This window comes from Humulus lupulus, chromosome 4, assembly GCF_963169125.1.
Source record: "Humulus lupulus chromosome 4, drHumLupu1.1, whole genome shotgun sequence".
Classification (NCBI taxonomy): Eukaryota; Viridiplantae; Streptophyta; class Magnoliopsida; order Rosales; family Cannabaceae; genus Humulus; species Humulus lupulus.
In genome coordinates, this window is record NC_084796.1 from 68,847,714 (window position 1) to 68,858,862 (window position 11,149).

General features: G+C 32.7%; 2 protein-coding genes across 4 annotated transcripts; both read left to right on the forward strand.

The window, feature by feature from the left end:
* The first annotated feature begins 4,687 nt into the window (after positions 1-4,687).
* Positions 4,688-5,698, forward strand: LOC133830535 (glutathione S-transferase U9-like). Of its 2 annotated transcripts, none has more exons than XM_062260525.1 (2): positions 4,688-5,391; positions 5,602-5,698. In XM_062260525.1, exons 1-2 carry the CDS (start codon positions 4,852-4,854, stop codon positions 5,689-5,691), a joined length of 630 nt encoding a protein of 209 aa, XP_062116509.1. In that variant the 5' UTR covers positions 4,688-4,851; the 3' UTR covers positions 5,692-5,698. The 2 variants fall into 2 exon arrangements, with proteins under 2 accessions (XP_062116509.1, XP_062116508.1); XM_062260524.1 differs by having other exon boundaries at positions 4,689-5,487.
* A 662-nt stretch (positions 5,699-6,360) lies between these two features.
* LOC133830537 (glutathione S-transferase U9-like) lies at positions 6,361-7,842 on the forward strand. 2 transcript variants are annotated; one of them, XM_062260526.1, is made up of 2 exons: positions 6,361-7,085; positions 7,299-7,842. In XM_062260526.1, the coding sequence occupies exons 1-2, from the start codon at positions 6,765-6,767 to the stop codon at positions 7,689-7,691; spliced, it is 714 nt and encodes a 237-aa protein (XP_062116510.1). In that variant the 5' UTR covers positions 6,361-6,764; the 3' UTR covers positions 7,692-7,842. The 2 variants fall into 2 exon arrangements, with proteins under 2 accessions (XP_062116510.1, XP_062116511.1); XM_062260527.1 differs by having other exon boundaries at positions 7,317-7,842.
* The last annotated feature ends 3,307 nt before the right edge of the window (positions 7,843-11,149 follow it).

Sequence of the window (11,149 nt, forward strand, 5' to 3'; positions counted from 1 at the left end):
GAATATAAGCATCCCATGTGCTGTGTGTTACTTTCGGCCCCACGGCCGTACCCGGCCTACGCCGCACTCGGCCCTTGCCGTTCATTTCATTATAATCACACATATAGTACATTCGAAATAATCATTCACACACATTATGATTCATTTAAGGTTAAACATTTGCACATAATACAGTCTGGGGCCATGCCCTGCAATCACACAGTGGGGCCATGCCCTATTCTCGGGTGTTACGGTTTTCTTACCTTTAGATTCAGTAGCCTTGATCAACCTGACTCCTTGAGCAAGATCTTACCCGAGCCCTAGCGCTTACCTAAGCAAAATCCACAAGTCAAAGTCATCACCAATCCTTAAGTCCAAAACCTAGCCTCGGGACTACTCCCGAGCCCCCGAGAAGTCCTAGATCCCCAAAACAAAGTGGCGGAATCAAGCCCCGAACCCTAGGTCAAAATCCCTTCACAAAAGCCCAAAAATCCCCTCTGTGAACAGTGCAGCGCTACAGCGCTCAAAAGAGGGCACTGTAGCGCTACAAGCAGAACCACCCTCACTAGACAGGGGCTAGCGCTACAGCGCCCCCTGACTAGCGCTGTAGTGCTAGTTGCAGCAGACCAAAACCAAAAATCGCATCTTGCAATTTTCTTCCCCCATTTCGACCCCAAACTTTTCCAACTCTTTCCCAAGCCCAAAAACAAACTTATACACACCTCACACTCATCCCAAGCACCCCATGAACTCAATCCCAAGCTCAAGCAACCCACAACTCAAAATCTAACTCAATGAACCCAAAAACCAGAAAATCACTCAAACAACAAGGATAGGGTCTTAGAAATCATACCGTGGGTGGAATTTCGACCTTGAACTGAATCCTAGACCTCCTTGGCTTGCACCTTCACAACCTTGACCTGTTTTCCCCAAAAACCCCATCCATTTAGCTCAAAAACACAGCTCAAAACCAGCAAAACCCTAAAACCGAAAACCTAAAGAACTTACCTCAAATCTCTGATGTGATCTTGCTAATCCCTTGCCAATCCTCAAGCCTAGCTTAGGACCCTTGATGCTCAGCTAACCCTAGCTTTCCACTGAGCGTAACCTCAAGAAAAATCAAGGGAGATGGTTGGGAGAGCCACAAACCGAATCCTTAAAGCCAAACCCTTCAGTTTTCCCTCTTTTCTTTTCTCTTCGTTCTTTCTTTCGTTTCAGCCTATGCTTTTCTCTACAAAATCCACTAAGTATAAGGACCTTCTTTATTTTATCTCTTACAACCCTAATGACCAAAATTCCCTCCCTTACTAATTCTAAACCTTTATGTCCATAAAGGGGCATTTTAGTCATATTACCCAAATTCCCACTAATTCCTCAAATGTTCCTAATAATTCCTGCTCGCTACCCAATACCCGATTAATCATCAAATATATTCCCAGATTCTCAATTAAACTCCCCAGGCTTAACCCAAGCCGGGTACAGGTTCCCGCTTTGACTTTCCGCTAACCCGCTCATCCTAGGATCGTCTCGAGTCATAGATCACAGGTATCAACATAGTCATGCCCAACATGGCCAAATTACAAATATGCTCAATCAGGTCTACATGCATACTAATTCACATAGTCATGCATCACAATTAATCACCTAGTCATATAACGTGCATTAAATCATAATCATGCATAAAACTCATTAAAGACACACACAGAATTCCATTATGCCCTCCAGGCACACTATCCCAGGCCCTAAGCCTTAATAGCGAATTTGGGGTCGTTACACCAGGTGACTGCACCGTCACATGGCTAAGGGTACGGAACCCACACTAGTGTCTCCATGGTCACTCATCTGATTTTCATTAGTGACTTGCTCATCAGTCACTCATCTGGTTTACGTTAGTGACTCCCTGGTCACTCATTTACTAAGGGTGCGGAACCCTCATTAGTGACTTACACATCTGTCACTCATCTGTTTTGGGTTATAAGTCCTGGATGATTATCATGATCATCGTTTGATAATATATACATGCAAGCTTGCTGAGCCTTGGCTCACGGGTGCTATGCGGTGCAGGTAAAGGGAAAGAAAAGCTCACCCAGCCTTTGCGGCCACTTGACCACCACGACCAAGGAGTTTCTCGAAGGAACTAGGGGTTAACCCTATTTTTGCCGCTTAGGTCGGCGGGTTGTAATTTTTACACTATAATGACCGTTTTGGATTGTAAATAACTTGTAAATGCTTTTATGGGCCATGAACAGTTTTATGTTTTAAATAAAATATATCATTTCCTTTTTTATTAGTTTTTCACCTTAACCTATTAATAACACCTAGATGCACGTTTATAACCAAAGAACTTGATTATCGAGTTAAGCACGGTTCAAAGCTCACAGTACCGGTCTTGGAGTAACCAGGGCATTACATTCAAGCTCTTCTATTGGTCCAAGATCCGCCCTATCTTCTTCTACCCTAGGGTCGATTTCTTCTTCAACTTCGAAAACAGTTCCATCGGACCAGGGCGATATTTACCAGTGTTTGCCCTGGGCCTTGGCTTGGTCTGTTGGGCCCTTTGTTTAGCCATTCTGGCAGCCATACTCCCGCAGGGATGCCCTCTGGTCCTCTGAGGAGGTGCCTGGGCCTCAACATCCTGCCTTGCTAACTCTTCATTACGTCGTGTGGCTTCGGCCAAATTTTGGCACAGTTGGCGATTCTCTAGTTCCACAATGGGCACGTACCTCTTGGGATTATAATAGAGGTCCTCGTCGAGCCTAGAAGTTGGAGCAGGTGGCCCTCTGGAGACAGATGATGCACTTCCTTCATCCGGGCCCTGATCTGCCATGGGCTGCTTCCCAGGCCTTTGCGGGTAGTTCTCAGTCTGTGGAGTTTTTTCCTCAGGGATTTGGGGCAATGGTCGCCCACTAGTTGCTAGATTGTTCGTGGCGGCCATTGATGCTATGTAGGAGGTTTTTGATTAAACAATATGGAGATTTGGTTAATGCTCTCAATGAAAGCACCAAACTGTTGACGCCATTTTTCGTCAACTTAATTATGAAGAGCACTAAACAATATTTCAGAAAAAATAAATGAACACAAGAGGTTTTATGTGGTTCAGCAGTTAAAATCTGCCTACTCCACGAGTCAATATTATTGATCTTGATACTCTCTCTAAGCTCTTTCAGAAAGCAATTTGGTAGAGTCTTCTCAGTACAATTTTGTGTGTCATCACAAATGAAATTCCCCAGACTATTTATAGACCTGGTTGACAGAATGTCTTCCCCTTATTTCGGGAAGTTACAATCAATTATTCAAATTTCAAATAAATGAAAATAAATACATTAATTAGATAATATTCCATGATAATTGAGATTTGATATCTGATAAAACAAATCCCCAAGGAATATGGATTTCCTAACAGCTTCCGTGTGCAAAACGCATTGCTGATCTCGAATGCACGGTGACGCGCTTTCAAGACCGATTCAAACTTCGAGCTCATGATTCCATTAAGCTTCTTCATCATCTAGTAATTTCCTCGAACTCATGCTTCGGAGAAGGTTCCTGCTTTCGAGCCTGAAACTTAAGCTCGAACCTTTCAACTTGTGCTCGATCGCCAATAACAACAGATCAAGAATCATGTCAATTTACACAAGTGTTAAGCCAATGCCTGTTATTTTCAAGCTTACATTTTTCGAGCCTACATTTCGAGACTCATTTATTCATCCTCGAAAATTGGGTGTAACAACATGGCTACATGACATATATATAAAATACAATAATATTTAAAAAGAAATTAATAATAGAAATAAAATAAGAATAGAAAAAGTCATAGTGTAGACAGTAGTATACATGCATCATCTTTTTTTGTTTCTAATGTACCTTACAATTTCCTTTGGTGAATTTGATGACGAAAAAGAGTTTCAATCACTTGATAAAAAACAAACTATCACACAAATTTATAAGATAAAAAAATGATGTTTGTCTTTATTATTTTTAATTAAATGTGATTTAATTATTTAAATTATCATAAAATATTTTTAAAATATCCTATTTTAATTTATTATTTATTTTTGTTTAAGTTTATGTTTGTTCTAATTTTTAAATTTGGCAGTGACAACAAAAAATTATAAATTATATGTTTAATATAATATTTAATTTAATTTAATTTAAGGTATAAAATATATGGTTTTATTATTTTTAAATAATTATCATAGTAAAATATCTAAAAAAATATCCTATTTTAATTTGTTTAATTATTTATTTATTTAATTTTATTTAAGTTTAATTCATGTTTACAATCTACTGTTAAATATAAGAATATTTTGTTAAATATAATAATATTTCGTTAAAGTTAACGGAAAAAAAAAAATAAAAAACTGTTAAAACAAAAAATTTCTATTATCTACGTACTTTTTATATAGAAGATATATATATTATGCTTGTGGTACTAATATATCTTTTTGTACACACTGAATGTTATTATGATATTGTGTTGTGTGTGTACTAGAATGTTAGTATGTATTATGTAATAGCCTTTTCTAAAGGACAACAGCAACCTTCAATTGTCATGACTGTACAGTATGATTAAGCTACTTTTTTGCACAAATATTTTCCAAAATACAAATTTTGTGACTGTACAGTATGATGCATGTGGACCATGATAAAGATTTTCCACCACAAAAGAGGAAGATAAGAATATAGACTTTTCTTGACTTATTAAGATCTCACCAAGAACAGAATAACCTTGGGCATCACTCTTAGAAAAGACTTGTGCATCAAGTTTGGAAAAGACGAGCACCAAAACTAGTACCAAGGGAAACAAGTTCTATATATATGTACAGCAACAAGTTCATGCCACTTTTGAACTGAACAGAAAGATAGAACAAGTATATGGCTGAGGAACACAAGGTGAAGCTGCATGGTGCTTGGACTAGCCCTTATACTAAGAGGGTGGAACTAGCCCTCAAACTTAAGGGCATACTCTTTGAATATGTGGTAGAAGACTTGGTGAACCAAAGTCCATTGCTTCTCAAATACAACCCTGTCCACAAGAAAGTTCCTGTCCTTGTTCACAATGGAAAATCTATTTCAGAGTCGTCTGTCATCCTTGAGTACATTGATGAAACATGGCCAAATGCTCTTAGATTTCTGCCTAAGGATCCCTATAAAAGGGCCAAAGTTCGATTCTGGGCAGGCTTTTTTCAGCAACACCTGTATGAGACCATGTTCTTGATTCTCAAAACTGATGGAGAAACACAGGAGAAAGCCATCAAAGAACTCTCTGAAAAATTTGGAATGCTTGAAGAAGGAATGAAGGACTTGTTTCCAGATGGAACTCCTTTTGATGACAGAAGTATGGGACTCCTAGACATTTTACTATGTTCAACTTTTGGTGCTTATAAAGCTCAGGAAGAAGTCCTTGGCCTAAAGGTAATTGATCCAAATAAAAACCCACTAATATTTTCTTGGTTAAATGCTCTGATTGAAGTGCCAGTGGTGAAAGAGTCATGCCCTCCTTATGAAAAGGTAGTTCAACTTCTTTGTAACTTCAGAAATCATGCTCTTAAATTGTCTTCCTTTTGACCTTTGTGGCTTATAGATTATGGCGTGTATTTTCATTTTCTTTTTCTCTTTCTGCAGGAATGTTGTTTTCCAATTTATGTTTCATCTTGTGTGGTACTTTTTTTGGGTGACAAAACAAGCATATTAGTTGGCCTATGCTCTCATTAGCTTCAAATTTCATTTTGCAAAGGATTATTTTTGTCATCATATAACTTATTCGTTTTTTTCTAAATTACCAAAGTAGTCAGTACAACTAGAATGAAAAATAATTGAGTTTCTGAAAACATGCAAGTCAGTAAAAATAATTGGCACAACTACTGCCAAAAGAAAACAAAACAAATTACTTGCTCAAAAAGTATTTTTCATAATGATTTATTAACACCATTGACCATGATAATGAGACAAAGTTATTATTTAATAGGATAATGTTGTTCATCTGAAGATGGTTAACTTAAACATGGTTTGACTATATGAAGTTTCCTTGAGAAAGAAGAAACCTGTCCATTATTTACTAAATAAAGAGTTTATTTACTAATAGCAGCTATCATATTATTTTTCTATTATGTTTGACCAAAACTATGATTATTTATTTTTTGTCGATTTTTTCATTTTTAGTCATAGAGCTTATCATAGAAGGATCACTTAAAAGATTCAGAGTATTCTTTCTTTACGACTAATTTATTTTTCTTTCATTTTTTTTCTTCATGAATTTCTATATTAATTAGCACTTGAAAAAGAAGTCCAGAAAATTCATGCTGAACATTTTTTGTAACATTTAGAGGATCATAACAAGCACACACATGGTTTAGTGGTTAACCCTTAATTAATGTGAACTGGTTTTTACTATGATAAGAAGAGTACAAAAGGACCAAGATGAATGGACTTTGAGTAGCGCTATTGTTCATATAATCAGACTCTACACGTTGAATATACTTTTCTTCTATTTTATAATACTATTCAACACATCACTACAACCCCAGTAAATCAGAACAATGATTTTGAGATTATAATACTATTGACTGACCAATAAAAGAACTACTGACTATTTGTAATCCTTACACTAATCTATATAGTTATCTTTACTTGGAGAATTCTTTTTCTTAACAATGACATCTTACCCTGCTCTTTCTGATAAATTTTCACTCAACACTAGCTCAAATCTACTTAAAGTAAAAGTCAAGATTACTTGAAGTCTATTTATATCTAAACATACACTTTCGAATAAGAAACAAAGAGTACTAATGGCAGAGGAACACAGAGTGACACTTCATGGTATGTGGGCTAGTTCTTTCTGTAAGAGAGTAGAAGTAGCCCTTAAAATTAAGGGTATACCTTATAAACATGTGGAAGAAGATCTAATGAACAAAAGTCCATTACTTCTTCAATACAATCCTGTTTATAAGAAGGTTCCAGTACTTGTTCACCATGGAAGACCTCTTTCAGAATCACTTGTCATCCTCGAATACATTGAAGAAACCTGGAGAAATGGTCCTATGCTTCTGCCTGAGGATCCCTTTAAAAGGGCCCAAGTTCGCTTTTGGGTGAACTTTTTTCAGCAAGTGGTGAGATATGATCATATTTTGAACCCGTTTTTATTCTTCTTTTTCATATTCAATAGCACAATAACTAGAACTATCTCATGTGTTGATATTTTTATTAGTTTGGAGAGACTTTTTATCTGTTCAGAAAAACTCAGGATCTATTTGATACTTTACAAAACAGTGTTAAATAATAATATTATAATCAAAAGTATTCTTGTTGAATTTCATGCTTAGAAATTTTCCCAAGTGCAGCTGTTTGAGAACAACATTTTCTACGCAACCATAACTGATGGAGAAGAACAAGAGAAAAATATCAAGGAACTGCATGAAAAATTGAGACTGCTTGAAGATGGAATGAATGATTATTATGTCTCAAATGGGAAAACTCCAAATGAGAGAGGAAATCTTGGAGTCCTAGACATTCTAGTGTGGTCAACCTTTGCACCTCACATAGTTTATGAAGAAGTTATTGGGACAAAGATTGTAGACCCAGAAAAGTATCCACTTATATTCTCCTGGATTGCTGCTCTAGACAAGGTACCAGTGTTGAAAGAGTTAGGCTATCCTCATGAAAAGCTATTGGCACTTCTTCTTAGTGTCAGAAACACCATGTTGAAAACTAGTTAGTGCTGCTTGATCTTGTGGTCAATTATTGTTTTATGTTTTGGGGTTTTTGATTTCTTGAAACTTTTTTATTTTAATTTTCATTGGTGTCTCTTTATGGTCTTCTTGTGAGTGTGAAATAAGAAATCAATAATTTGATCACCTTGTTATTGGGTTCCTCTTTGTCAATTTCCCTTTACCTTGCTGATATAAGTCAACGAGGATGAAACTTTTGTAATAAAAAAGCTTCTACTAAAATGAGAGTTAGTACTATTATTGAGGGGTTGCAAAAATTAAAGTGTTGGTAAAATTTCAAATGATTACCTATTACGACTCTCCTTCGGCTTCTTTAATAATTAATTTCTGAGCTTTGGACCAGCTGATTATTACCGTTAAATGGTATGAACTTAGGAAACAATATTTATAAAAATAAAATGAAAATATATATGGTTCATTCCATATAAATAATGATATGGTATGTATGTATGGTATATCTGTTATCTGTATATAATGATTAACTTAAAGAATATATATTTAAAACTTATTAAAAAAATATAGTAGAATAAATATTTAGTAATTTTATTAATATAAGTTTAAGTTGTGCAAATTTTACCAATTGAAAACTTTATTTTATTAAATGACAAATTGAATTCTACATTTTGCAAAATGAAATAAAAAAGCACCTTCAACCAGATTTCAGTCAAAAAAAATTTAAATAGGACCAAAATATTCTTATATTTTATTAATTAATTAATCAAATAAATAATGAAAAATATATTTTAAAATAAAAATTAATTGAATTATTTTAAACTAAAAAAATAATTAAATAATATTTTAAATAATAAAAAAATAACATAAATAGTTTTTAAAAAATTAACAAAAATAATCAGATTTAATAAAAAAAAATTAAACATAAAATTTAAAATTAAATACTAAAATTAAACTAACAAACTTAATATTAATAAAAACTTTTCCTAAGAAGAAATTAGAGAAAGAAAAAAAACGTTTCTATTAGAAGGTCCCCGTCTTCTACTTCTCCTTCTTAATCTTCTTCTTCAGACCTCATCCTCGTCTTCTTCTTCTCCTTCTTGATCTTCTTCTTCAGATCTGGTTCACGCAACACCGATCTATTGCAGTTTGGGGCTCGCGGACGGAGGCCTTGGACGGGAGGGAGAACATCGTGGATCTGAGATCTGGAGCTTCCCAGCCAGACGCAACGAAAAGAGAACGTCGGGTCTATGCTTCAGGGGTGGCGGGTCTGTGCTTTAGGGGCGAGGACGATAGATCTGGTTCTTCAGGGACGAGGAGCTTCGTGAGGAAGTTTGGACAGCAGATCTGGTTCTTTATAAGGAAGGCTAGTGTTTTGGAGTGAATCTCATTTTGCATTTTTGATTTGATTTTTCTAAAATTATTGAGTAAAGTTTATTGGTTTTCGTGTTTTTCATTTGATTTTGTGGTTAGAAGTCTGAATTGAAGAATAAAGCAAAGGAAGAAGATCTATGTTTGCTCAAACAAAGTAAAACATCTCCACTTCGGATTCCACATAAACAGATCTGGGTTTTGAACTTTTATAATTATTTGGGTAAAATCAAATTATGAGATCTGAGATTTTGGATTTTTTGTGTTATGATTTTGTTGTGATGATGAGAAGATGAACATATGAAAAAATTGGTAATTTTGAGTTGATTTAATTTTTTCTTGAGAAAATGTACACATTTACATTAATTTATTGTTATGTAAAATAGATTGGTAATTATTTTTTATTTTAAAATATATTTTAATTATTTATTTAATTCATTAATTAATAAAATATGATGATATTATGGTCTTAGAAAGGTTTGACCAAAATCAAATTATTATTTAACAAACAGAGGTTCGGTAATTTTTGCATAATATATAGTCTAAAATAGTATTTATCTTAAGATATATATTATAAAATATCATTATTATAATAATATTTAATTATTATGTTAATATAAATTTAAATGTTATGAAATATCATTATTAGAAGAATAAATAGTATTTTTTTTCCGGAACTTTGATCATTGTAGAGTTTTGCTCTCTAATTTTTTTTTTTTGAAAACATATTCCCCCGAACTATTATAACCATTACAAATGTCTCCCTTTAGTTGTATTTCATTCATTTTTTTAAGCAATTTGCTGATGTAACATTGATATAAAGCTAATCTAACATAATTTAATAGTCCGGACAATAGTCTAATGACAAATTATGAGAATATATACTGGCATTCCTAGAGCTAATGTTTGTATGTTTAATGTCAATAAACTCGGTTTCAACTAGTTTAAGCTAGTTAAATAGACTCTCATGACCACTAGCAAACAGTTAAAAAAATGAACAAAATGCAACTAAAGGAGCACATTTGCAATGATTGTTATAGGTCGGGTGAAATTTTGACAAAAAAAAAAATTAGGGGGCAAAACTCTACATAGGTGATAGTTCAGGAAGGGGGAAATTCCTATTTATTCTTATTATAATAATAATATATAATACAAAACTAAATATTTAATAATTATATTAATATAAATTCAAATTTATAAAATATTATTATTATAATAATATATAAAAGACTTAATTTTTATAAAATTTGGCTAGAATAAATATTTAGTAATAATATTAATATTATAAAATATTATTATTATAATAATATTTAATACAAAACTATATATTTAATAATTATATTAATTTAAAATTCAAATATTATAAAAATATCAGTATTATAATAATATATAATACATAAGGTTATTTTTTATTAAAAAAGTTATCATTTATATTTGAAAAGAAAACATGTTACTTTTTTATTACTTAATATTAACTAATATCAATATATATTCATATTAAATAACAACAAACATTATAAATATGTGTCGTGTGTGTACAAATAGAATAATTGTGTAATTACATAAGAAATTAAAATAACATTTCTTTTCTATCGATAATAAATAAGTTTTTTCTCTAATCATTAAGGTGTTCTTTGAATAATATCATTAATTTTTTATATATTAAATATGATAGTTTGTGATTAAAAAGTTATCATATTATAATTTTTTTCAAAAAACTCATAGACAATGTTTTGTTTAATTTTTTTTTAATATGTTTATGTCATTATTTAATATGTGATATCGTTTATTTATTTTTAAATTAATATGATAATCATAAAAACATAATAAAAACAATTAATAAATTTTCTATATAAAACTAAGCAAACGCTCATTGCACGTTGTTTGCATCTATTATTGCACGTTGTTTGCATCTAATATATATATATATAAATTATATCTTACCAATATAATAAATGCCTGACAAAGATTGTTGTCGATAAACAAATTGTTGTGGCTTAACGGAATATTTTTAGAAAATGTGTTATTTTAATAGAACTGTTAATTGATTCAGCTGTGACTCTTCAAAACAGTGCAATTAAAAATATAAATAAATAATATATAACAAAAAAGATACAAACTTA

Coding starts and splice junctions, on each gene's coding strand:
- LOC133830535 (XM_062260524.1), top strand. CDS start 4,852: ATGGCTGAGGAACACAAGGTGAAGCTGCATGGTGCTTGGACTAGCCCT. Junction 5,488..5,601: donor CATGCCCTCCTTATGAAAAG/GTAGTTCAACTT, acceptor CTCTTTCTGCAG/GAATGTTGTTTTCCAATTTA.
- LOC133830537 (XM_062260526.1), top strand. CDS start 6,765: ATGGCAGAGGAACACAGAGTGACACTTCATGGTATGTGGGCTAGTTCT. Junction 7,086..7,298: donor TGAACTTTTTTCAGCAAGTG/GTGAGATATGAT, acceptor TTTCATGCTTAG/AAATTTTCCCAAGTGCAGCT.